This window comes from Coffea arabica, chromosome 9e (assembly GCF_036785885.1).
Source record: "Coffea arabica cultivar ET-39 chromosome 9e, Coffea Arabica ET-39 HiFi, whole genome shotgun sequence".
NCBI lineage: Eukaryota > Viridiplantae > Streptophyta > Magnoliopsida > Gentianales > Rubiaceae > Coffea > Coffea arabica.
This window is the reverse complement of record NC_092327.1, coordinates 34,939,530-34,965,301: the sequence shown is the minus strand read 5'-3', so window position 1 is coordinate 34,965,301 and position 25,772 is coordinate 34,939,530. Positions and strand designations below refer to the sequence as shown.

Below are 25,772 nucleotides of genomic sequence, written 5' to 3'. Positions count from 1 at the left end.
AATGACAACCTAGAAAATGGTAAAACCACATCTAGGCAACAGTTTTCCCAAGGAAACTTTTGAAGTTTGAGGCTTGAACTACAGCTATCAAATTAAAAAAAAGGGGGGGGGGACTATTCAAAGTTGGTTTATGTTACCAAAAAGTTCAACTTATGAAAAAGATCAAACAAGATGGCAAGAGAAATCTTCTAAAATACTAACTTGTGAAAATAAACCATACTTTATTGCTAAATCTAAGTTCACAAAATCTTGTTAAATCGCAACATGGTCCATCTCGTAAAATGGCAACGAATTAATTTCAACTTTTCTTCTACATACACTAAACATGTAAAGAAGGACTTAATCATAGGTTAAAGCTTATAATACAAGAAAGCATAATTTTCTATTTTTTTTATTGGATTAATCTTCTATACACTAACATATTTTTTTTAGATATGTTCAAACACGTTTGATAATAAAAAATAGAACATTTGAATCAATTAATTAGCATTGAATTTTTCAGACAAAACTTGTTCCAAAAATAAGCGATAAGCTAGTCACTTGTCACTTAATGTAATATACATTGAATGAACTCAGATTTCAAATTTCAAATTTGCAATATCAGTTTTATCAAATACACCCTAAGAGTTAATTTAAAAAAAAGAAATGAAATTAAAAAAGCGTTTAAATGTAATAGAGATAATAAAGTTGAGCTATAAACTTAAATGATACATTATATTTAATATAAGTGCACTAACCAATGTTTTAGCCATCAAAATCAAATTTTGAATGGCAAACTACTTTTAGGCCCTTGAGCTTTAACAATCTATATTTTTTTTATCCTCCAATAGTTGTTGACATCCTTTTTGTCCCTGAACTCTATTAAATGTATACTTACAACTCTTTCGTCAATTTGAGCCATTAACCTAACGAAAAGAGCATTACATACAATGTACAAGTGAAAATTTAGTATATAAAAATATATTTTATATAAAATAAAATATTTATAATATGTATAAATAAATATATTTAAATTAATATAATATATATATCCTATACATAATTGAAATATACAAATTGAAATAAACATATTAAATATGTATTTGGAGTTGTTTATGATATATTGTTTGGATATGAGTTTTTCTCCTGGAATAGTACTGTTTGGATTGCCATTTTCTGCCAGAAAATTGCGTCGTTTTCCGTGATCACATTTTTTTATTACCTTTTCCCCTCACATACATCAAATCGCTACAGTATTTTTTTCATAGAAAATGACGGAAAATGCAATCCAAACGGGACAGGTACCCAAACTCATGATTTTGAATTCGATACAAATTGAGTTGAGTGGAATCGAATTTTGACTTAATTTTATCAAGTTTGATGTCGATCTCAAACTCAACGAGTTGTCATTATAAAGTTCGAGTTCGAATTTAACCTTAGATTCAAACCGAGTCGAACTCAATCTTGAGTTTACTCGAGCTTAAAACATAAAAAAATAATTATTTTATTTTAAAAAATGAATAATATACTAGTATAGTATTTTTTTGTTAACAAATAATAAAATGTTAGGAATACATATCTAATTTCATCACTAACATATATATATATATATATGTATATATAAAATAAAGCGACTCGCAAGCTAACGAGTTTTTTTTGCTCGAACTCAAGTTAATTAGCTTGAATTTGGGTCGAGTTCAATCAAGTTTTGACCGAGCCAATTCATGAGTGCAGGTGAATAGTTTAATTCATTTGTAACTCTACTTTTATCCCATTTTAGTATCTCGTTACTTTATATATATATATATATATATATATTTACTTTTATTTCCCCAGTACACCCTTCCCTTCTATAGCTATCAAGTATAAGATTCGAAACCTAATCGCAACGAAGGCTCCAAGAGCCATCCTGTAAGTCTTCTGTCCAGTGAACGATCGGTTGTTAATATCCCATTACATAATGCGGTCTTTACCTTTATGGTTGGTTTGGTTTCTAGATTGGGTTGCTGCTTTCGACTTTTCTGAAAAAATTTACGTCATAAATCCAAGATAAATCTTCCTCCATAAAACAAACTTCATTGTCTTTTGCATCAACAAGCAAATATGAAACCAAAAAATAGTAGGAAAGTAGAAAATTGGTTGTACTACTTTAGGGCTTTAGTTTGCATGTCTAATTGAGGAAAACCTTTTGATCAACCAATCAAACGCAGGAATCGAGTTGTTTTTCCTCAACTTTTTCATAACCATTTTTTACTCTACTAAAATGATTTATTTTCTTTTTAAAAGTTTAAGTCATTTTAATTGAATAGGAGTTATGAACACTACTATCCACCATATAATAATTCCTAAATTTGTTATCAATGCAGCCTTTGCTATGCAAAGCAAAATAAAATAAATTTGTGCAATGAAAATAATAAGAGTCCAATTTTCGCGTATTATCTTAAAAGAGTGAAGCAAATTGCTTGAACCAATCATTGCTCTCATCAATATGTAATCTGTACTTGGTAAACTATAACGAGTAACTGCATCTTGGTAATTATCTTAATTCATCCACTAATAAATAAAATTTTTTGGTCAAATTAAATGATGTGATCTTGTATAACAACTTATTTGTTTAAATTCAAAATTTTTTATATGACTAACTTATGCACTTCTCTTGAATGCGATCACACGAGATACAACATCTTTCAAAACACTAATCTTTTTCATGCGACTTGAAACTTTCTCTCTTCGCTATTGTCAATTTTAAGCCTTCTTCTACAAATGAAAAGTACCGTTTCAATTGCTATTTTTTGAAATTTTTGTAGAAAAAGATACTGTAGTAATTTAATGTATGTGAGATAAAAAATTGATTGAAAATATGTTCACGAAAAGGGTAAAAAAAATTTTTGGAGAAAAATTACATTCCAAACAGATTCACTGCAACATAATGAACTAGAAATATATCCATGTATTTCTTATACTAGAAATATTAATTTTTTATTTGCTAGTATAGTGGGGAGCTTCCTTAGCTATACGTATGATTTTTTTGGTTTGACTTTCAATGCCTAAAAGTGAACGAATTCTTCATTTATGATTTTCCCTCGTGGGATGGCATTATTTTTTTAGACGTTAGTGATCAGTTTCATAAAGCACGTATGCATTGAACATGGAAGCATCCAAATTTGTCGAAAAACAAGCTAATAGATTACCTCACCGGCTTTTGTCCTTTTTCAAGATTAAAAAAAAAATTTGTTCTAAGTATTATATTATTCTCACAATTTTGTATAACTTCTTTTCGAATTTTATACAATATATGGAATTCTTTTTTCTTTTTTTTTTTTACAATTGTGCTAGCTAGCAATCTGTATATGTTAGTTACAGTCTCTTTTCATTATCAAACAAACATCTTGTCATACTGTCATCATCCATCTTTGCTAATTCCTGAAAAAAAAACAGAAAAATTTAAAAAAAGAAAAGAAAACAAAAGAATTGGAATTCTCTGGTCAGATTTGGGTGCTACATGTGACAGCCCCACCTTCCCCTAAGGCGAACCAAAGGGGTTAGCGGACTGCCTGCCCAGCTCTCGCCAGGACTAACGAGTAGTAACACGCGATTTAAAACGTTTCGGGAAAGTAAAGTGCGCTCGGACAAGCCACAAGTATCAAAATAAAAAAAAATAAAAAAAACGAAAATGATGAATAGTGCCTGGAACAGTGGAATCCGGCCGGAATCTGGCCGGATTACAGGCCGGATTCTTGGCCGGATACTGTCCAGTAGCTAAACTCCCGGATTCAAAATTTTCCCCAGGCAATCCGGCCAGAAACTGGCCGGATTCTTGGCCGGATTCAGACCTGTGCCTTTCCGTCAAAAATTTTTCTTTTGCCGTTTGAAAGCCGAACCTGTCCGCAACCCTACCAAACATCATAAATACATATACAACGCAACATTTAGCGTTTACAAGTCAAATGGCATATGAAAGTCACTCAAAAGTTAATACATGTACGATTGCCAATTGAAAAGTGAAAACGGCCTCAAAGGCACATTTAAGGTTCCATTCAAAAACTATACATGTCAAAACTATAGTAATCTAGTTCATTCGGCAACCAATTCAAAAGTCATTCCAAAAACAGACAGATTCCTGTAAGGAAAACAAAAGGAACGGGGTGAGCTAATTGCCCAGTGAGAATACAACTCAAACAACCAAGTTCATAGATGCATCCAGCTTAACAGTCCAATTTACCAAAGTTAAGTAAAGCCACACATCGATAATGAGGATAAAAGGATACGGGTGGCTCTCAAGAGCCCTTTCCCTCGTTCGCATTTCTTGATCGAACACCATTGACTCTCCGTCAATTTTCAACAATAACCAACCGTAGACTCCACTTTACCTCCATTCCATTCCACCTAACATTCCCCAACCGGGCCCGCAATCCAAACACATGCATTGTGGTATTACTCGAGTAAACCGGAATCGAGAGTCTATCATACTACAAGATTCCATAACATTGCCCCAAGGCACATTAATTGACACGACCAAGCCCTCGCCGGCTCGATTCAATCAATTACCAATGGGGTTGAGTTCATTGATAACATTTGTAGTCGTTGGAGACTCGTCCAAACGATACCAAGTCATGTATTTCTTTTCATATAACATTTCATATAACATTCCAATAACTTTCCAATAACATGCAAAACAACAAGTGAAAGTGATAAAGTACACTCTCACTTCAATCAATTAACATTCAACATCTCAAGTTCAAGTATCAAAGTCATATAATAACACATAAGTGAGTAGTATACTCACCACGTTAGCAAATGCGGTTTCATGCACTTCCGTCAAAAGAACGTTGTGCACCACCGTCACGCCCTAAAAACATGCAAACAAATACAATGAGACTCGATAACGAGTCCTAAACCAAGGCCAAACATGACCCCAATAGAGTTCCATAAGCATATACAAACAATCAAGGAAACCAGAAATTTCAGAAATGTAACTAACTTGGCCCTGAAAAAAACAGTTTTTGTTCTCATTTTGCGGTAATGGCACAAATTGCACTACGCTTATCGGATGAGGGTACAAGACCCACCATCTCGAAGCTAAAAGACAGGGCTACAACATCACAGGAGGTCACTCAACCCAGTTTTGAGTGCAAACAGGTCAAAAATGCAAGATACTTCATCAACAACATAAAACAGATTCACCAAAACGCATTCTAGTGGAAACATCATAACTCAGGCTCTACAAGTCCAAATCCAGAAATTCTAAAACCAGATGAAAGCTAAGAAATAGGGCTAAATTTCATCAGAAGGCCTCAACATCCAATTCGGAATAAATTCCAGCCAAAACAACTAATTACAGGCACAGTTCTCACTTTCGGGTAAAACCAGAACAGCAATAGTAATTTCGACTTATCTCATTCTACACTACTCCGATTGACCTGAAATTTTGTAGACACCTCTAAAATGTCATTCCCTACAACTTTCATGTTTTGAGCTAAGGCCAATTCGGCCTCTATCTAGGACCTAAAAATTCGGACAGAATGCTCCCTTAAGAACCCTAGTTTTTTCAATTTTCATCCAAAACAGAAATTGGTTGCAATTAATCACCTTTCTCACCTCCTTAAGTCATTATAAACCATTTCCAATCATCATAGATAGCCACATAATCATGCTTATAATAAAACAGAAAAATCCCCAATAAATGGAAAACTTCACCACTTCATCCAAAATCAAGAAATAAACCACAAAATTCAACATTTTAACTACCACTAAGCACAAATTAAGCTTCATTAGGTGAAGGAGAAGGTTCAATCACTACTCACCTAGTAAAACAAGAGAGGGAGAGTTGCTTGTCACCTTAGCTTCCCCAAACACTTCACCAAACAACTTACTAACACCTAATGAAGAAGTTTTATGGAGTAGAAACAAGCTTAAGTGATTGTTTTGGAGGATTTGAGCTAGATGGAAGCCAAACTTTGAAGAGTTTTCTTTCTTCCTTTGCTAGAGAAGGCCGGCCAAGATGGAGAAGAAAAGAGTGAATTTTTGGTAATTTTTGAGATATTTTAGTCAAATAGCAAAAAGGTGAATAGTTGTGGACAACTCAATCCAATCACATGGTGACACTTGTCATCTCATTTAATGACTTGCCTAACTTTTTTTGTCTCTCATACACCTATCCACTTGGTACCTCTAAATATCTCACAACACCCGATAAAATAATTCCAGTATCCAAAACACCCGATTAACTTTTCGCACTAGCGGGTCCCACGTCCGATATATATCCTTAATTTTTCAAAAACTATCCAATACTAGAAAAATCATCTAAAAATTATATCTGCTCCTTAAAATTACCTAGAAAATTTTCTAATCACGAAAATGCAGAAAACAAGCCATGAAAAATTCTAAAACCTAGAAAATGAAATTTACGGGTTCTCACACTACACAAGTGGAATATTCATGAATTTATTCCGTTTCATCGAAATTAATTTTGTCCACTGGTGATGTTGACAAAAATATTACGGCTGATATTAGGCTTAGAAGTTCAACTTGATTTCTCTTCTTCTTCCTCAAATGTGCCTAAATGCATTGGATCATTGAAGACGGAATGGAAGGATGTTGTCTGCTGGCTGCCAAGGGAAAAAAAAATGGCATTGAAATGACTCGACAATGGCGGCAGACGAATTTTCTATAGTACGATTACGATTTATTCTTTTCTCATTAATAGGAGTACATGACTGGAGTGGAGCCGTCCAATGGCTATGTTGGTGTATTTTTAATGAAGCCATTACATTAATCCTCCTTTTTTTTTGTCTTTTTTAACAATTTGCTTTTTTTTTTAACAAGGGAAAAAGATCATTTCGTTCAAATAAATCTGCACTAATGACAGAAAATATATCAAACAAAACATGAGACAGATATATATAAATTTGAAATCAATAGATACAACACATCTAAAAAACTAATACAAATAAAGATGACATTTTGTATCTTTAGAAGTAGAAGTAGATTTTTTGATCGAAAATTGTCACATCAATTAAGTGACCGTTTTATTTAAGGGGAAAAAATATTTAGTATAGCTAGAACAGGATGTAATGACCATTCACTCTATCCTTTGAACATTTTTAAATCCTAAGATGATGCTTTTCCTTTTTCTGAAGAGAGAGAGAGAGAGAGAGAGGAGGGATTTTGTTGGGGTTCTTGGAGGAAGTTGTGGCAGATCTAATTTCAAGCTAATAAATCACCCTGATTCAAGCATCTTTTTCAACCATTATAAGTTGGCATCTATAAGATGCAAGTTTGGTCGTAGATCGAGGATTCAAATTTTTGTGCCTGTATTAAAATTTGAAATTCGAAAGTGTACAATAGTGCACTCATTTAGTTTAGAGATAGGATCATCTACCTCTGACCCCTCTTAATTCAGTTGGATCATTTTCTAACATACGTTAAATTAGGAGTAAATCTATCTTACTATATATTAGAGTATCAGTAAGAATGATGGCTGTACAGTTGAAAAAAATGGTGTAGTTAAATTAACGATTTTGGTTGACTTCAATATGCAGGAAATCGTACCAATTGATAGAGGAGCATCCTTTTGTGTGTGTGTGTGTGAAAGAAGGGGCATCCTAGAAAAGTATAAATGAGAAACTGCAATTGCTGTCTTACTGCTGAATCATGATTGCACTTAACTGCAATGAGTTCAGACAATCTTTTAGTACAAACTTAGGGAAAATGTGGTACAAATGAGGATTCTTAAATGGAAAAGTAGCTGTATTCCTTGAAGGGCTGCTTGTTCAATGCTGATGATTGGAAGTTTGACATCTTTTTTTTGTTTTTTCAGATGGTAAACTCAACCGGGCTGCTTAGCAGTTGGCTGTCGGTGACTGACATGTTGGCTGTCCCCGTTCTTCAACGGCCTCATTGACGTCAAACGTAGACCGGCGAAAGGAGTTCTTAAATACCGATGAGATTAATGCGGATAATCTCAAAACACTTAGACTAAATTACCCTTTGATGAAATAAAGACATTTATTTACTGAACTCAAATTCGAGCTCTTCTCCAACCTTCTACTGGTCCCACGATTAGATTTTTTTCTTTTGGTAAAATAATGAAGTGTGAAGAAGCGCTGAACTTCCCCGAGCCGAGCTGACCTGATGAGTTCGGCGTGCTGATGATGAGAACGTATCCCAACCCTGCAAAACAAACAAGAAGTAATCTCTAGGGTGACCAACTGGGGAGCCCCGAGGTGGTCCCCGAGGGCACTCCGACGGTCAAGTTAGTCTTCCGGTGGGAGGGATTCACTGGGGGTAAAACTACTAGGAGTGTTTTGCCAATAGTGAGCGTACCTTGTACAGTTGGTGTGCGATACCATTTATACCTGCTTGTGAGTCCGACCTCCGTATGTTTCGGGACCTGCCCGGGATAACCTCAATCCCGCGCTGAGGGGGATTCTCCCCGCCCTCTGCGGGATTGTTTTCCGGAGCCTCTTGGAGCCCTAGTGGTGATGTACCCCAGGACGGTTGTCAGGGCCCAGCTCCGACCTTCCTGGGCTGCCACATGTCTAGGCCCAGGACGGGGCCTCTGCACTAGCCCCCTGGATTAGGTAGGGCTTCCAGGCAGACCTAATCTATACCCCTGCCACGTGGGAGACCAGCACTGCGCACTGCTTTAACAGGGTCACCTCTGGTACAGTGCTGTCCCTGAAAAGCCGCGCCCACGTCCTTTCAGTTGTCGCGTCTATTCGGTCTCCGTACCGCTCTTAAATGCATTCACATGGGACGGTTCAAATTCGAGCAAACCGTTTTCCCCCCATTTCATCCCCTATAAATAGGGGTTGCCAGATTTCATCCGACTCTATTTGCCATTTTCTTTTCTTCGTACATTTTTGCATTCTCTGAAATTCCAGCGGCAAGACTTCCGGCTCTCCGTGCCCAGATTCCGGCGATTCCTTCATTTTTTCCATTCCGTTCATCAGTAAGTCCTTTTCCTTCACCCTTTGTTCCCTTTACCATCTTTTACTTTTTATGTCAGATCAGTCCGGCGTGACTTCCCCCACATTTCGTAGAACCCTTAGAATCCTCATTTCCTCCTCGTCTTCATCCTCATCTTCATCTTCTCCCCCTCCTCTTTCTTCTTCCTATGCTTCCAATTCCAGCTTCCAAATCCCTGACTTGCTAGAGCCCATAGTCATCATGTGCTCTCCCTCTACCTATTCTCCTTCTGCCCGAATGCTGGAGGAGGTGGCCGAGCTTGATGCCCTCATCGAGCAGCAGGCCACATCCGTACCCCTCCCCCCGATCCCCCCATGACTCTCCTGGCGGAACCCAGGAAGGGGCTGGTGGGGACAGGCACTCCTCCGAGGGGATCCATGCCTCCGAGTAGGGGGATGATCCTGAATTCGACTACGGTCACCCCGACCAGTAAGAGATCACCCTCTCCCCCGAGGAGGTGGCCGAGCTGGCCGGATCTTTTTCCATTCCTCCGGCCTTTGAGCCGAGGGCTGCCGGACCTCCCCCTGGCTTTGTAGCCATCTATAGGGAGCAACTGGTCGCGGGGCTCCGGCTCCCCATTCCCTCAGTCCTGGCCGAGATCTTAAACTATTGGGGGCTCAGGATCACCCAGGTCCACCCCAACTGGATCAGGATCATCATTGGATTCCTGATCTACTGCCAGATCTGCTCCATCCCCTATTTTCTCTCCCTCTTCTGAGCCTCTTACACTCTCAAACTCTCCCTTTCTGGGTGGTACTATTTCTCCCGCCGAACTGCTAACAAAGGTCGAGGTGGGAAGGGCACCCAGGATCTTCTCTTCGGGGTCCTCTCTTCCATAAAGAACTGGAAGGGGGACTTCTTCTTTGTTAAATCAACGCATTTTCCCCCTAATGTGTGGAAGGTTGGGGAGGTCGTCTCCGACCCTTTTCCAGAGGACTTGGATTCTGAAACCCTCAGTCAGCTGGTGACCTCCAAGGTGAAGCTCTACGCGGCCAGATTCTCCACCGAGCAGATATCTGCGGCCGGACTGATGGGGACGATGTCCAGGTCCCCTGGAGAAGTGGTGCCTTCCCCCTCAACTACGACGACTGTAATGCCACCTCTGTGCTCCCGTTGCCTGTTGTTTTTTTTTTCTTTTTTTTACCAACCTATTTTTGCTAATCTGGTGGTGTTTGCTGCAGTGAGGAGGTTTTCCAAATTGTTGGGCACGCCCTCCAAGCCGGTTGCCCCGACTCCGCAGCCGGAGACCGCTAAGAAGGCCTCTGAGGCCGCTCCGACTCCCGGGGGCAGCTCAGGCCCCCAGAAGGAGGCATCTCACTCCTCCCCCTCCAAGCAGGTCGCCAGTAAGAAGAAAGCGGCTGGGCAGAAGAGGGGCCGAGGGGACGAAGCCCCGCAGCCCGAGAAGAGGCTTGCGCCCACCTCTGCACAGCCCCCTTTCCTGCTGACGTCGGGGGGCGTCCCCCATGCGGGTCCGGTCCACTTGGGAGTCGGCTCCGCGGAGGAGCACACGCGGGAGATCGCCCCCTTGAAGCCGGGCCAGGCCCCCTCCATGCATGACTCCCGCCGCTTCTGTCCCTCCTGGGGGCTGTCCATCAACGACCGAACTCAGTTCCCCGAGGTGGCTCGGGAGTTGGTAACGGGCTCGTTCCTTCCGCGCGACAGGAGGTGGATGGAGCTTGCCAACCCGTCCGAGCTCCAGGATATGTACTTCACCGCCCAAACTCAAGTAAGTTCCTTACCCCTTTGGCCAGTTGTACCTCCACTCTTCGGCTAAATCACGATGTGCTAACCTCTTTTTCCTTCACCTCAGGCCAATGCTGCCGGTGCTGCCTTGGTGACCCGCTTCTCCGAGCTGTCTCCCGACTTGGAGAAACTGCAGAAGCTGAATCGGGAGACAGAGCAAAGGCTCGCCCAAGCTCTTAAGGAGACGGACTCCCTTAAGGCCAAGTTGGGCCAGGCCGAGAAAGAGCTAGAGACGGCTCAGGTCCAGCTCATCTCCGCCAGGTCAGAGCTAGACCAGGAGAAGGCCGGCGTGGAGAAATTGAGGGCGGACCACGCCATCGAGCTCTTCGACACCGTCAGCCGGGAGCGCAAGAAGGCCGTTCGGGAGTTCATCTCTTCCGAGCGATTTGCCGAGGATGTGGCCCTCCTCAACCAGCCCATCCTCCAGGTCGGTTTCACGAGGGCCCTGGACCAGGTGAAGGGTCTCAACCTGCCTGGCTTCAACTTGGTGGATTTTAAAGACTACAACCCCGCCGCTGAGGAGAAGTTGGACTGGCTCTTCGATGGGTATTGCAAGGGGCATGCCCTGAAGGATCTGGTGGGCAGAGATGATGTAGGAGCCGATCTGGCGGAGGTTCCCTTGGAGGAGGACGAGGCTTCCGGCAGAGCTTCCGGGAAGGAGCCGGTGGCTTAAGGGTGTTGAGGGGGACGAGCTGTACATAGCCAGGCTTTCATATCTGGGGTAGAGAGAAAGCTTATTTTTTCCCAGTGTGAAGGGTGCGGATATCTAGCATCACCAACTCTCCTAGTATGTAAAACCTGCTGCCGTGTTTTCCTCATGTCAGCAGTCACCTGCAAGAGGTTTGTCCGCCTAAGGGTAGCGACCACTTCAGAAACCCCTTCTATTTTCCTTTTATAGCTCGGTAGACTTTGTAATAGATATGTTTCGAATGTATATATGAAATAGCATTCAATGAAAACTGCCTAATTCTGACTTTCAATTTTTGCTTGCGTCGAGCCTTGATAATCGTAGTGGTCTGCCGACCTCCTGGGTCGAGCATCGAACTGATCCACCAAGACGATGTGCCGGCCTCTCGGGTCGAGCATCTATCAAGCTTTAAGCTAACAACTGAATTGTCAAGGACAACATACTAAGGTATCAACAAACGACATCAGACTAATTAGCGACGTGCCGACCTCTTGGGCCGAGCACCAAGTTTTAAAGGTAGCCATGCCGACCTCCTGGGTCGAGCGTCAGAATTTTAAAGACACTCATGCCGGCCTCTTGGATCGATCACCAAACTTTAAAGGCAGCCCTGCTGACCTCCTGGGTCTAGCGTCGAGATTTTAAAGATAGTCCTGCCGACCTCCTGGGCCGAGCATTGTGCAAAACCAACTCGCGATGAGCCGACCCCCCGGGCCGAGCACCACACTTCCAGAGCAGTCATGCCGACCTCTTGGGTTGAACGTCGAACTCCCGGATTTCAACAAACTACATCAAAATAGTTTATGACATGCCGGCCTCTGGGGCCGAACACCAGACTTTACAGCTTTAAAGGCAGCCATGCCGACCTCCTGGGTCGAGCATCCACTCTCAAATTTTAAGGCATTCCATCCGTTACCATTCATCCCCAACCCCCCACTAGGACACTTAGCATTATCTGAGTGTGCTAGTGTAGGACCTAAACTTTAAAACTAAACGGCGTTGGTAAAAGGAAAGTTAAAAGTCTGACATTTATTCAATGACGAACGTTTACAAGAATTCTGAAGAATAGACTACCCTGGCCCAATCTAACCTACGAATAATCGCAAGTTCGAGAAATGCTAAGTGCGGGGTATTTCCACTGCATCTAATTTCGCAAGCTTGCAGTAGCCGGCTCGGCTTGTTTTCAGGACTTTGTACGGCCCCTCCCAATTAGGGTCGAGCTTGTTGGAACTATGGGCTCGGCTGATGGAGTTCTTTCTTAAGACGAGGTCTCCTGGCTGATACTGCGTGTTCCTTACTTTTGCGTTATGATAGCGGGCGAGCTGGTTTTTGTACTTAGCCATCCGTATCGCCGCTTCCTCGCGCTTGGCCTCCAGCATGTCCAAGTTACACCTCAACTCTTCTTCGTTGGCTGACGCAACGAAGTTCTGTGTCCGAGGCGAGGGGAGCCGATCTCCGCGGGCACCACTGCTTCTGCCTCGTAAGTCAGGGAAAAAGGGATCTCATGGGTAGCTGTCCTCGGCGTGGTGCGGTAAGTCCAGAGGACACTAGGGAGCTCCTCTAGCCAGTTAGACTAGGTTAGTTCCAACCTAGTCTTCAACCCTTGCAGGATGGTTCGGTTGACGTTCTCCACTTGACCGTTGGCTTGGGGGTGATCGACCAAGGTGAAATGTTGGCTGATCCCGAGCTCGGCGCACCAGTTCCTGAAAGGGTTTTCGGCGAACTGTCGCCCGTTGTCGGATATCAAGACATGCGGGATCCCGAAGCGGCAGACTATGTTCTTCCAGAAAAACTTCTGAAAATTCCCTTCCAGAGATAGTGGCCAGGGGTTCCGCTTCTATCCACTTTGTGAAGTAATCGATGGCCACCACGAGATGTTCGTATCTCCCGGAAACTCGGGGAAAAGGCCCCAAAAGATCTATTCCCCACTGGGTAAAGGGCCAAGGACTGCGGATGGGGACCATCTCCCGAGTGGGCTGGTGACGCAGCGGGGTGTGCACCTGGCAAGCTTGGCATTTCTGAACTAGAGCCGCGGCATCTCGAAACACTGCGGGCCAATAGTAGCCTAAGATCAGGCACTTTTTGGCTAACACCCGGGACCCCACATGTGTCGCACATAAGCCTTCGTGAACTTCACGGAGGATGTAGTCGCCTTCCTCGGGAGTCACGCACTTTAACCAGAGAGACAGATACGACCTCCTGTAGAGAGTTTCCCCAGCGTAGGCGTATTTAGCAGCTCTGAGTTGGAGTCAGCGAGTTTCGGTTTTGTCCCCGGGAAGGACACCGGAGTTGAGGAAGTTCACGAGGGGAGTCATCCAGGTGGCCGAGCTGTCTATGGCCAAGACCTGGATCGGGTCATTGCTTTTCTGCTTGACTACCTCTACCAAGACTTCCTTGCTCAGGTGGTCAAACGAGGAGGACGCCAGTTTCGACAGGGCGTCCGCGCGCTTGTTCTGGGATCTCAGCACCCGCTCGATTTCAAAAGTATCGAACAGGGTTATTGCCTCTCGTACCTTAACCAGGTATTTCTTCATGACCTCCTCCTTGGCTTCATACTCCCCGCGAACTTGTTGGACTACGAGCTGAGAGTCGCTCCGGATTCTGATCGCGGTTATACCCATCTGGTGAGCTATCCGCAATCCTGTTAATAGGGCCTCGTACTCAGCCTCATTGTTGGATGCCGGGAAGTTGAATCTGAGCGCGTAGGTCAGCTCTTCCCCGGTGGGCGAGGTGAGCAGCAGGCCGGCACCGCTCCCTTCCTTACTCGAGACCCCGTCTATGAATAGTACCCACAGCTCTTCCGGCCGTACCTCCGTGGGCGGAGAGCTCGGCTCAGCCATGGACAAACTTGTCCCCTCGGCAAGGAAGTCTGCCAAGGCCTGAGCTTTGATAGCAGTGCGAGACTGATAGCCGATGTCGTGCTTGGCCAGCTCGACGGCCCACTTGATCATTCTGCCCGAGACCTCAGGTTTTGTGAGTATCTGACGTAAGGGTTGATCCGTCATGACAACAATGCTGTGGGTTTGGAAGTAAGGTCGGAACTTCCGAGTGGCGTGCACCAAGGCAAGGACCAATTTTTCTGCCGGCGTGTACCGCGTTTTCGGCCCTTGTAGAGCACGGCTGGCGTAGTATATTGACCTCTGAGGCCCCATGTCCTCCCGCACCAACACCGCGCTAACGGTCTCGTTGCAAGCAGACAAGTATAGGAACAGGGTTTCTCCCTGCTCCGGGGCGGTCAGAGCAGGTAGCTCAGCTAGGTATGCCTTTAGGTCGGTGAAGGCTTTCTGGCATTCCTCAATCCATTGAAAGTCCTTAGGTGCTTTCAAGATTCGAAAGAAAGGTAGCCCCCTTACCGCGGAGCGCGAGAGGAATCTATTCAGGGCGGCCATCCTTCCCGTAAGCCGTTGGACCTTCTTGACGTTCCTCGGAGGGGCCATGTCCTTAATGGCCTGGAGCTTATCCGAGTTGGCCCGGATCCCCTCTCGAGAGACTAGGAAGCCCAGGAACTTTTCCGACTTAACCCCGAAGGTACATTTCTTCGGGTTCAGCCGCATCCGGTTTTCCCATAGAATGTTCAGGATTTCCCTCAGGTCGGGAGCGAGCTGCCGGTCAATTCGACTCTTGACGATCATGTCGTCCACGTAAACCTCCATGCTCCTGTCGATCTGTTTCTGGAACAACTTGTTGACTAAACGCTGGTAGGTAGCTCCGGCATTTTTTAGCCCAAATGGCATTGTCCGGTAGCAATAAATCCCTTCCTCAGTGATGAAGGAAGTCTTTTTCCGGTCCTCCTCGGCCATCTCTATCTGGTGGTATCCCTTGAAGGCATCCAGAAAACACAAAACGTCAAAACCCATAGTAGAGTCTACTAACCTGTCGATTCTCGGCAAGGGGAAGCAGTCCTTAGAGCAGGCCTTATTGAGGTCTGTGAAGTCCACGCACATCCTCCAGGACTGGTTCTCTTTCTTCACCAGGACGGGGTTGGCTAGCCAGGTCGGGTAGTATACCTCCAGGATGATCTTGGAGTCCAGCAGCTTGCCGAGCTCCTTCTTGATCACCTCGTTCCGCTCCGGGGCGAAGCTTCTCTTCTTCTGTTTCACTGGCTTGAAGCGGGAGTCTATGTTGAGGTGGTGGACAGCCAGGTCAGTCGGAATCCCGGGCATGTCTTCAACCATCCACGCGAAGACCTGGGAATATTCCCTCAGAAGGGCCTTCAATCTCTCCTTCTCCTCAGAGGGTAGCAGCGCACCGATGCGGAGGACCTGGTCAGGCCTGTCCTCCCTCAAGGGGAACTCCTCGATCTCGTCTTGGGTGCCCAACTGTCGGGCCTCCTCCCCCGGGATGTAGGGCTCCAAGTTGGTCGTCTGGGCGACCACCTTCTCATGTCCTTGGAGCATGGCCAAGTAGCAAGCTCTAACCACTTCTGGATCTCCATGCATCTCGGCTATCCCTCCCGGGGTGGGAAATTTGACGCTGAGATGGAACGAAGAGGGAATAACCCGGAGGGCGTTCAAGGCGGGCCGACCCAAGAATACATTGTACGGGGATGGTTGCTTGACCACCACGAAGTTGACAGGGATGGCCCGGCATTTGGGCACCTGTCCTACCGTGACCATTAGGGTGATCATCACCTCCGGGCTGATAGGCGGTCCAATGAAGCCCATCAGGGGTGTCCGAACTAGGGTTAGCTATCCGTCCTCCAAACCGAGTTTCTTGAACACCCGGTAAAACAGGATGTCCACTGCGCTCCCCTGATCGACGTACATTTTCTTCACCCGATAGTTATTTGTCACGACGTCTATCACGATGGTCTCGTGGTTTCCAGACGCCAGGGGAATCGCATTCCTTGGTCCGAAGGTGATCTCCTCATCCATGCGCAAGCGCTTCAGGGAATCATCCCCCTCGGGGGGAGGCCGCCTGTTCTTCCGAGCTGCATGGTTGTCCCCCCCTGTGGGGCCCCCAGCGATGGTGTTTATCACCCCTGCTAAGTTCTGGGTGTCCTGGTCGGGGGAGTTGCCCCGAGGAACGTCACGCCGCTCAGGGCGGTCGCGACGCTGGCCCTCGCCCCTGTCTCCGCGGTAGGTGCGTCCTGACTCCTGGTCTGGTCGAACTTGCCGCACGAATCGCCCCAGGAAGCCGCGCTGGATCAGATCTTCGATCTCCTTTTGCAGGGCCCAGCACCCCTCCGTATCATGCCCAACATCACGGTGGAAGGCACAGTATCGGTCTTGGTTCTTTTTGTTCCTGGGGGTCCCCATCTTGGGTGGCTGTTCCCCTAGACCCTCTACCTCCATGACGGCCAGGATCTGGGCCCTAGGCCGAGTCAGGGGGTGTAGCCTTTCTCCGGGAGTGGCGGCGGAGCGGGGGCTTTCTCTTTCGAAAGTCGGTCAAAGACGTTCTTTTTGGTCGGGCCATCCTTGTTCTCGGGGGGGTTTCCCCGTCCCCTCCGGTTTCCGAGCTCCCGATCTGACTCTCTCTTCAAGCGGGCAGCCTCCTCTGCATTAGCGGCCGCGTGAGCCCTGGTCAAGAGCTCCTCCAGGTCTCCAGGAGGCTTCTCGGCGAGTTTGTAGAAGAGCTCCTCCGCCTGGAGCCCGTTCATGAAGGCGGGCATGACCACCTTTTCATTCTTGTCCCTGATCTGCAAGCTCTCCGTGTTGAAGCGGGTCATGAATTCCTCAGGAACTCGTCCGGCTTCTGCCTGATGGCCATTAGGTGAGCCGCGTTTTTCGAGTAAGTTTTCGAGGAGACAAACTGGGCGGCGAACTGTCTGGCTAGCTCAGGGAAACTCCAGATGGACCCCGGTGCCAGACCCTGGAACCAGAGCCCAACCTTCCCCTTCAGAAACTTGGGAAAGGTCTTGCAGCGGATTTCATCCGCTGCTGTTTGCAGACGCATGTGCGTCAGGAAGACCGAGAGGTGGTCTTCCGGGTCGGTGGAAGTGTCATATAGCTCAATGTTCGGGATTTTGAACTTCCGGGGCAGTGGGCAGTCGTCTATCTCCCGGGTAAAGGGCGAGGTGGTGTAGTTGTCCTTGTACAACCGTGGCCGCAAGATCTGCTTGAGTTCGTCTCAAACAGGCTTCCACTGGGGAAGGTCGCGCGGTCAGCTTTTGACAGAGCGGTCGGGGGAGCGCTCAAGCTCGCCCCGCGCAGGCTTCCGCGGTGAGGGGTTTCTCGGTCTATTCCCCGCAGACCGGTCGCGGGAGTACCTCTCGCTATCCCCGACCATCGAGGCTCGTGGGCGAGGGGGAGTCCCCGGCCGTTTCCTTCTGGGGGGCTGGTCCCGTGACTCATCCTCCGAGGGGTCGGGAGGTGATTCCTTCTCCTTCCCCTTCACCTTGGAGGTCTGCGCGCCCCCGGCTTCGCCTCCCTCCTTCGCCTGCCGGATCATATCTTCCAACATGGGTAGGTTCTCCGTCACGAACTGAAGGATCTGCTGTCTCCGCTCTCCTGAGAGGGCTGAGCCTCCGGCGCCCCGAGCCGCCTCGGTCTCCTTTCGCTGGGACCCCTCGCCAGCCTTGGGATCGGTGGTTTCCATGGTTCGCTTAGAACGAGTTCTTGCCATCAACACAACTGCACTTACCTTTCGTTCCCACAGACGGCGCCAACTGAAGAAGCGTTAAGTTTCCCTGAGCCGAGCTGACCTGATGAGCTCGGCGTGCTGATGATGAGAACGTATCCCAACCCTGCAAAACAAACAAGAAGTAGTCTCTAGGGTGACCAATTGGGGAGCCCCGAGGTGGTCGCCGAGGGCACTCCGACGGTCAAATTAGTCTTCCGGTGGGGGGGATTCACTGGGGGTAAAACTGCTGGGAGTGTTTTGCCAATAGTGAGCGTACCTTGTACAGTTGGTGTGCGGTACCATTTATACCTGCTTGTGAGTCCGACCTCCGTATGTTTCGGGACCTGCCCGGGATAACCTCAATCCCGCGCTGAAGGGGATTCTCCCCGCCCTCTGCGGGATTGTTTTCCAGAGCCTCTCGGAGCCCTAGTGGTGATGTGCCCCAGAACGGTTGTCAGGGGCCTGGGGCCCAGGCCAGCTCTGACCTTCTTGGGCTGCCACGTGTTTAAACCCAGGACGGGGCCTCTACAAAGTGCATTAAATTAAACAAAGTTAGTTACAATCATCCGAGAAAAGCAAACTCCTCTGATGTATCCCTCGATAAGATGTTGACCATTAATAGAATGTTTGTTACATATATATTCGTAGAGAATTTTTTAATCATTTTGAAAGATACTTGCTTAATTGTTTTATGGTCCATAACTAATTTTAATCGAGACGAGTCGAGTTTCTTTTACAGAGAATTGGTATGCTTCAAAAAGAGTGTGGTTGATTTTTTTTTGTAAGCTTTTTGTGGTTTACTCTTTTGGGAGTCCAAAGCCAATTTAATGGACAACAAAAGGCAATGATTGAAGCCCATGTGGAGCTGTAACTAGGTAGATTGGGAGATTCTGTACAAAACAAAAAATTGATTTTGCTTTGGAATAATACCTCTCTCGTGTTTTTGATTGACACAAAGAGGAAAATTTTTATTATGAAACTCAGTGGAAATCGTCCAAGTCCAACACAACTTGCTTGACAAAATTAAGAGGAGAGTTCTATAGGGTCTCAACCAGATTGCAAGCCTTGGCATGAAACGCTAAAGGATATACCTAACATCGTTTGGTTAGTTCAGCACCCATCTTTTAGAGACATTATTCGTAATTTAGGAACAATCACTTTTTATACGGAAGAATTTAGTATAAAACTTTCGTAAACAAAAAAAAAAAAAAAAAAACTTTGATCTATTAAAAGGTTTTTGAATAAAATTTTAATTAACTTGGCAATTACAATGTTTGTAAGTCGTTATGAGCGAGAATTAGTTGCGATGCCATTGATTGATAATGTGGGCAACATGTAACCAAATGATAAATGCATAATTTCGTGATTGTGAGGATAAAGTTGAAAATCTCAAAAGTGACCAAAAAAACAGTTTATACCAAACCCAATGCTTTCCCCTTATGTATAGTATAGTTTATTCAAGATTAACCAGTACATCATCAACATTCAGACCTTTAACTAGGTAACAAAAGATGCATCGCCTTCAATGGACAGCAAATTGGATAACTGGTTTTGCTTTTTAATTATAAGTCTAATTTGTTCTCTAATAAGTTAATTTGTGACTGGACCCTTCCTGAGGCCTGATTTCTGTGGAGAGTGGGACTATCTTTTTATGAAGTTTCAACTAATCAATCTTCAGAAAGGCGTAAACCATCAGGTTTGGTTTATTTTTGGCAAATTCCTGAGATAGGAAACAAATGAAGCTGCTTTTCTTGGAGCTCTTCATTTTGTACTAGAGTAGCTGTGTGGTCAGGACTCCCAGAGCCCAGGTCCAGGGTAGCATAGATCAGAAATAAGGAGAATGGAAGTAACTGTTCTGGTAATATGAATTAGAATGGAGCAGCATCTCAAACAAGAAATTGCATCCTGCAGTAGTTTATTCATGAAATACAAAGACAAGCAGTAGAATAACATCTCCAAGAAAACCACGTAACTTTGCATGCAATCAGAAAGAACCAAAGGAAACAGGATTGTTCAACTACAAATCATGATCAAGAATATTCTTCTGATGCGCACAAGTGACTAGATAGAACAATATTAATGTCTTACAACACACATGTTCATCAGGCCGAATATGTCCACATGGCAATGTTGCAGAAGAAAAACTAGGTACAAATCATCACATGAGAGCACAAGTAATAAGTTTTTCATTGAATTGTCAGTAAAAAGAAACAACTAATTTCAAGAATATAAAAGAGCGGAATAATGCACAAAATCCTGCCAGACAAATTGGAATATATCAAGCTATTCCGATTTAGCCAATAAGATATCGTATCTCTGAGGTGAGCAGTTCTCCAGAGTATTAAGAAACAAACTGGCTAAATTATACATGATGTTGTGAACAGCAGCATGAAAACAGAAACCCATCACACAAAAGGAAGCATCACGAGTCACTTGTGAAAAGTTCTTAAGCAACAGACTGCGTAATACAAGTGCAGTTACTAGTTAAATAGAGAAAACTTTTTCCTTTCTGCTGCGCGTGTAGAGACCCCTGATTCATGAGTAACGATCAGGCTGTAAAAGTTGTTATACAGAAGTGATAGTCATAAAAATACAAAAGTAACTTGCCAGGCAATTGTCCATACCTGCTCTATGTTGATATCAACAATTCCTAATAACAAAGCACACTAGCAAACTGGACCAAGACCGTGAATAGAGTTGCATTCATCAATGATCTTCAGTTAACTTCTCTAGTTTCAATGAGACATGCTTTTGAGTTGTCTTATGGATGTAAGAAAAGTTCGTAGCAAAACTATTAACAGCACCTTGCACAACTAAATGTCGCTTTGACAGATAGCGTAATGGGCTAATAGCTCAAACACATGGGAAAGAGCATATAGACCACTAAGATTATTCATCATCGTAAAGCCCCTTACAAAGAGCACACTACCATACTTCCCTAGAAAAGGTTTATGAACAATAATAAAGGAAAAATGGAGTTCCAAAAAAACATAAAAAAGCAGAACAGCAAGAATCCCGAGGGCAGATGAACTATAAGTTAAATGGTGCTATTTTCATGAAAAGAAAACACAAGAAGCATTTGGCTATGAAGTTAAAGGGAAAAGAACTAAGATGTCTCGAAGAAACCACAGTGTGCTTAAGTTGCCTGAAAATAGTGGCATACCATAGACTTGTATTTACTAGAAGTTGGATTTATATGTCATGTGCCTCAATGACAAGTAGCTAGAAAATTTGGGGAAATCCTTTCAGCTAAAAAACAAAAAGAAAGATAACATTAACTAATATGAAACAAATACATCACTGAAAACAAGTCATAGATCTGCACTCTTCAAATTGATCAGGGACCAAAATTCCTAATGCTATAAACATAGAACCAGGGCATGCGTAGTACTAAATATGACTTGGATTAATACGTCTGAACTAGGCTATTTAACTGCATGTATTTAGTTTCCAGGGAAAGAGTCTAGTTTGATACTTCTGTGTAGTAGAGAAGGGATTTCTTGTTTGATACAGTTTCAACGTAGTTAAAAGTGGTACACTTAAACAAGAAGCAAGAAGCCAGTACACATCTCCCTGCAAGAGGTACAGCAAGAAGTGGTATACTTAAAGGACGACTACAACAGGTTCTGATACATCTCCCTGCACTCAAGCTTGCGTGCCAGTACACATGGATAAAATATGGTATTTTGACTGCATGCACATATTTGCAAAAGTTTTACTCTGTAGTATAGTACCAGACATAAACCTGGTATACAAGTTCATGCCCAACATAAACTTCTTCTGAGGTCCATGACTAGTGTGTCCCTATATGTAGACATGCATGATCAATCATCCCTATGATCATGAGCACAATTTCAGCAAGGAGACAAATAGTTCCAATAAATTGTACCTGTCAATGTGAAACCTTCATAGTATTCCATATACTTTTCCATCCAAAATGCATCTTACATGTAAAGCAGTTACATGAGGTTACTATTAAGTTGCAGCCAAGTGCTCAGTTGGTATTAGATACATGTGCAAAATTCAAATTTTGTACTCTGTCATCAAGTCTGTAACTGATAGAAGTGCATCTAGGCAAAACACTTTTTTTCCACAGGAAGAAGGTCTTCTGGAAGTGTACACACTTAAGATGCATTTCCTGTGGCAAAATAAAGACTTTCAAGTTGCAGCCACACATACTTTTAAGTCATTTTACTGATAACCGTTTTGGTAAAGTAAAGCAACCAAATGTCATCCTAATATATCCACCATAATAAAATACCAGTTGCCCCTCTTCCTGCAAAAGTAATTAGTGGTCTCGTATTTTCATAGAGCACCCTGCTGTAAGTTAATCATCACTAAGATATGAAGTCAAACTTTCCTTCCTTTAAGGACCTATAGGCACAAGGGGTTTTGTATTTCAAGAGTCTAGAACTTTTGCGAGCCCAACCATGGGAATTCTCCTAAGACTGCTAGCTAACTCCCAAATATATCCTTTTGGATCCATCTTAAAGTCCAGGATGCTATCTCTAGGACCTTTAACTTTAACCTGAAAAGTGAGCATTCAACAATAAGTTCATTATACCACCAGTATCACCCAAGCACTTGACAAAATTATCTTCTCCCAACCTTGTAATTACCAATGCTATTATCCTTGAAGACACTTTCTAACATCTCTTTGTCAAGGTTGTACATAATCAACATAGAATCTCCATGAATGTCAGAGTTCAAAGCAACAGCTATCTTTCAGGAGAACATGTAAAGGGGAATATTGAGGAAAAGGCAAAAGGGGAAGCCTTTATTATGCAATATATGCCTTTCTTTAGGTTGTCGTTGATGGAAAGGAGATACATAGCTTTTGAGGGAACACACACAAGCTTCACCTGATCACTACCGAAGTGTAATATTTTGGTTAATTATAGTTACCCAACTAATTTTTTACTCTATGCAAGTTTCCTTGACAGAGTATTGGATATCCAATAAAGAGCTCTTTGCTTTGGTTTGTACTCTGGTGCATAGATCTCATGCTACTGATTTCTCTGGCATGCTCAAGATTTTATCTGGCTCGATTTAGATTTCTTCCCCATGCCTTTTGTCTTTGCTTTCAAGAACCAGTTGAAACTTGAAAAGTTGACATATCTTTGATCTTCTAGATATACCAAAGACGCATCCACAACCTGGTCATCCTGTAGTGACACATACTACCTGCCTCCCATATCCAGTATTTAGAGAAAAATGAGCAGTCTACCAAGTCATAATAGCATGTCCCACTATTATATCATTTTCTAAACCAAGAACATGCAAGCTAGAGAATGGTCTTATTCCTAGACTGGAAATTGGCCAGGTACCATGTATGGAATAGATTTGGAACTCAGTTTCTAAGTAAATACCAGTCAAGTATAAAACCGAGTATAAATGCATGGCTGTGAAAGGTCCATGACATAAAGAGGTGTATAAGACATTGTTCATATGGCTTTTTTTTTGGGGGGGGGGGGGGGGGGGTGTTTGTAGGAGGAAAAAAATTCAACTTGGAACCAGTTAAGTTCAATAGCCATTTTCTACTACCTTCACAAATCTTTAAGATAAATAACTGCAGAGATAATTTGAGATCTTACTTTAATTACCAATTTACTTGTCCATTTAGTGTGTGGTTTATCTGGGTTATTACATTTATGCTAAAGTATGTTATTCTCCACAAAGGTACCAGATGTGCCAGATATAATAAAGAAAGCAGATACACCATAGATGCAACAGAATATGCATCGAACAAGTGCCAGAATTTGAATAACAATTGTTTGTTCATTAGTTCCTTTTCCATTCTTGAGTGTGAGGGAGTCAGCTTACTTAGGTGTTTATACCCCATAAGCACTAGAAACAACATTCTTCAGTTATAACAAGCAGGATAGCTGAAAAACCTTGCATAGTCATCTTGAGATTTTGTTTTTACCATACAAAAATTTCATTCAACAAGAAGAGGAAAATTTACATTGCATCAACTTAATCTCAAGGTTGTACCAACAATGATTTCCAATTAACAAATATTCCCTACAGCCATTTTGCACGACAATGATCAATACATGATGAGACCAGTAGCATGGGTAGCCAAACTCTAAACATTTGGAGCGGTTTGCAGGTATCCAAGTCCAAATTACTAGACTAAGAGAATTAAACATGCATTATTCCTTTCACTGGTTTCCACATGGACTGATTTTTCTCTGCAATATATGAACAATTCATAGGGTGACTCAAGGAAACAGAAAATCATAACTCCTACTTATAATACAGCTTGAACTATCAAACCTAAACATGTGAAAAACATGCGCAGCATATACCAAGATAGAGCAAAGCATATGGAGGCAAATGCAACGTACATAAAATAACAACTAGCTAGGTTTATTACTGCAACAATGAAATACAATTGTCACAAAACACACACACCCCTTTGAAATTTTTTGTCTTTACAGATATCATTTGGTTTCCTTACAGAGAATCCGAAACAACACAGGGATTTAATAACCTCTCTTGCCAGTAGGAGTTCAAGCTAAGCATCCAAGTTCTCCATCTGAATGCTGCTTTTGAGAGGCACATACTCCCCAAGATATCCACCAAGATGGTCATAAAGAGCACTCTTATCAATTCCCTGATGATGATAGCTCTTACAAACATAGTAAAACACGCTTTGCACCAACAACCCCACAAGATTGACAATCACTAACACCCCAACCAAGAATCCACCAACCAAAATTCTTGGCAGCACACCATAAGAGTCCCCACCATGAACCACAATTGAACCAAAAAGGGCATTGATCACCCCACAAATTGCCAAATACCCAAAAACAAGCCCAAAAGCAATCCGGGTTCTGCCCTTGAGCAGCTCATAGCTCTTTTTCATAGCCGCAAATCCATAAACAGGCTCAAGAACAGACACCACACTAGCCAAATGCCACAATGCGCTTATATAAACATGAACCACCAAAAACAGTACAAAAACAACCACCATCGAAAACAAAAACAAAGGCACATTTTCGGTATCCACAGCTATAATCAGAAGCACAAGAAACCCGATAAAAATCACGTTATAAATCACCATAGTGAGTGTAACCCACATGAAAGTAACGAAAAGCCTCTTAAAAACAGAAGGGATGGCTGCCATTGTGGAGGAGAAAGACACAGGCTTGGAAGTGTAAAGCGAGGCAACAGTGAAGACTACAGCAGCCGTGGAAAGAAGGGAGAAGGCAAAGAGGAAGATGAGGTAACAGAACTGAAAAGTCAGGAGCTTTGTCCATTGGGAAGTGTGAGAACCAGCAGGGTCAGCTTGAAGCTGAGAAAGTATGGGGTGAGTGAAGAGGGAGTGGGCTAAAATGGCAAAGGAAAGTGGGAAGATTAAGGAAAGCGTGATGAGGTAAAAGGTTTTGGGAGATTGTTTTGGTATTGAAACTGATTCTTTTAGGATGTCTGGTATGGTCAAGAATTGGAGTTCTTCCAGAGACAGATCCATAGCTGTTTTCTGATGTTGACTGGATAGATAAATGGATGGACGGATGGATGGATTCTTGAGTTTTCAGAACAAATATATGAATTTGTCTGGAAAATTACTGGGTTTTTCTTGAGTTTCTATGTGGGGTTAAGTAATCCTGGGATCTGGAAATTGGGTAGGAGGAAAGTAAAGGAGATGAAGAAGAAAGGAAGAAACAAGAATGAGCTGAAAAAAAAAAAAAAAAAAAAAAATTGGTGGTATCAGATATGAGCTACTCCGCTAGTTTGCTTCTTGATGGGAATTTGGTTCACCGCCACTTGCAAACAGTCAATTCCTTTGCGTGTTTTTAATTGTTGGCAAGTAAATTGTTCCCCTCGT

General features: G+C 43.5%; 2 protein-coding genes across 2 annotated transcripts; both read right to left on the bottom strand.

Moving 5' to 3' along the window:
• Positions 1-16,065: 16,065 nt before the first annotated feature.
• Positions 16,066-16,671, bottom strand: LOC113709790 (uncharacterized). Its single transcript, XM_027232647.2, has one exon. The coding sequence runs from the start codon at positions 16,669-16,671 to the stop codon at positions 16,066-16,068; it is 606 nt and encodes a 201-aa protein (XP_027088448.1).
• Positions 16,672-24,289: 7,618 nt separating this feature from the next.
• LOC113710415 (uncharacterized) lies at positions 24,290-25,706 on the bottom strand. Its single transcript, XM_027233412.2, has one exon. It carries the CDS (start codon positions 25,413-25,415, stop codon positions 24,459-24,461), a length of 957 nt encoding a protein of 318 aa, XP_027089213.1. The 5' UTR covers positions 25,416-25,706; the 3' UTR covers positions 24,290-24,458.
• Between the last annotated feature and the right edge of the window lie 66 nt (positions 25,707-25,772).

Coding starts and splice junctions, on each gene's coding strand:
- LOC113709790 (XM_027232647.2), bottom strand. CDS start 16,671: ATGGAGGTAGAGGGTCTAGGGGAACAGCCACCCAAGATGGGGACCCCC.
- LOC113710415 (XM_027233412.2), bottom strand. CDS start 25,415: ATGGATCTGTCTCTGGAAGAACTCCAATTCTTGACCATACCAGACATC.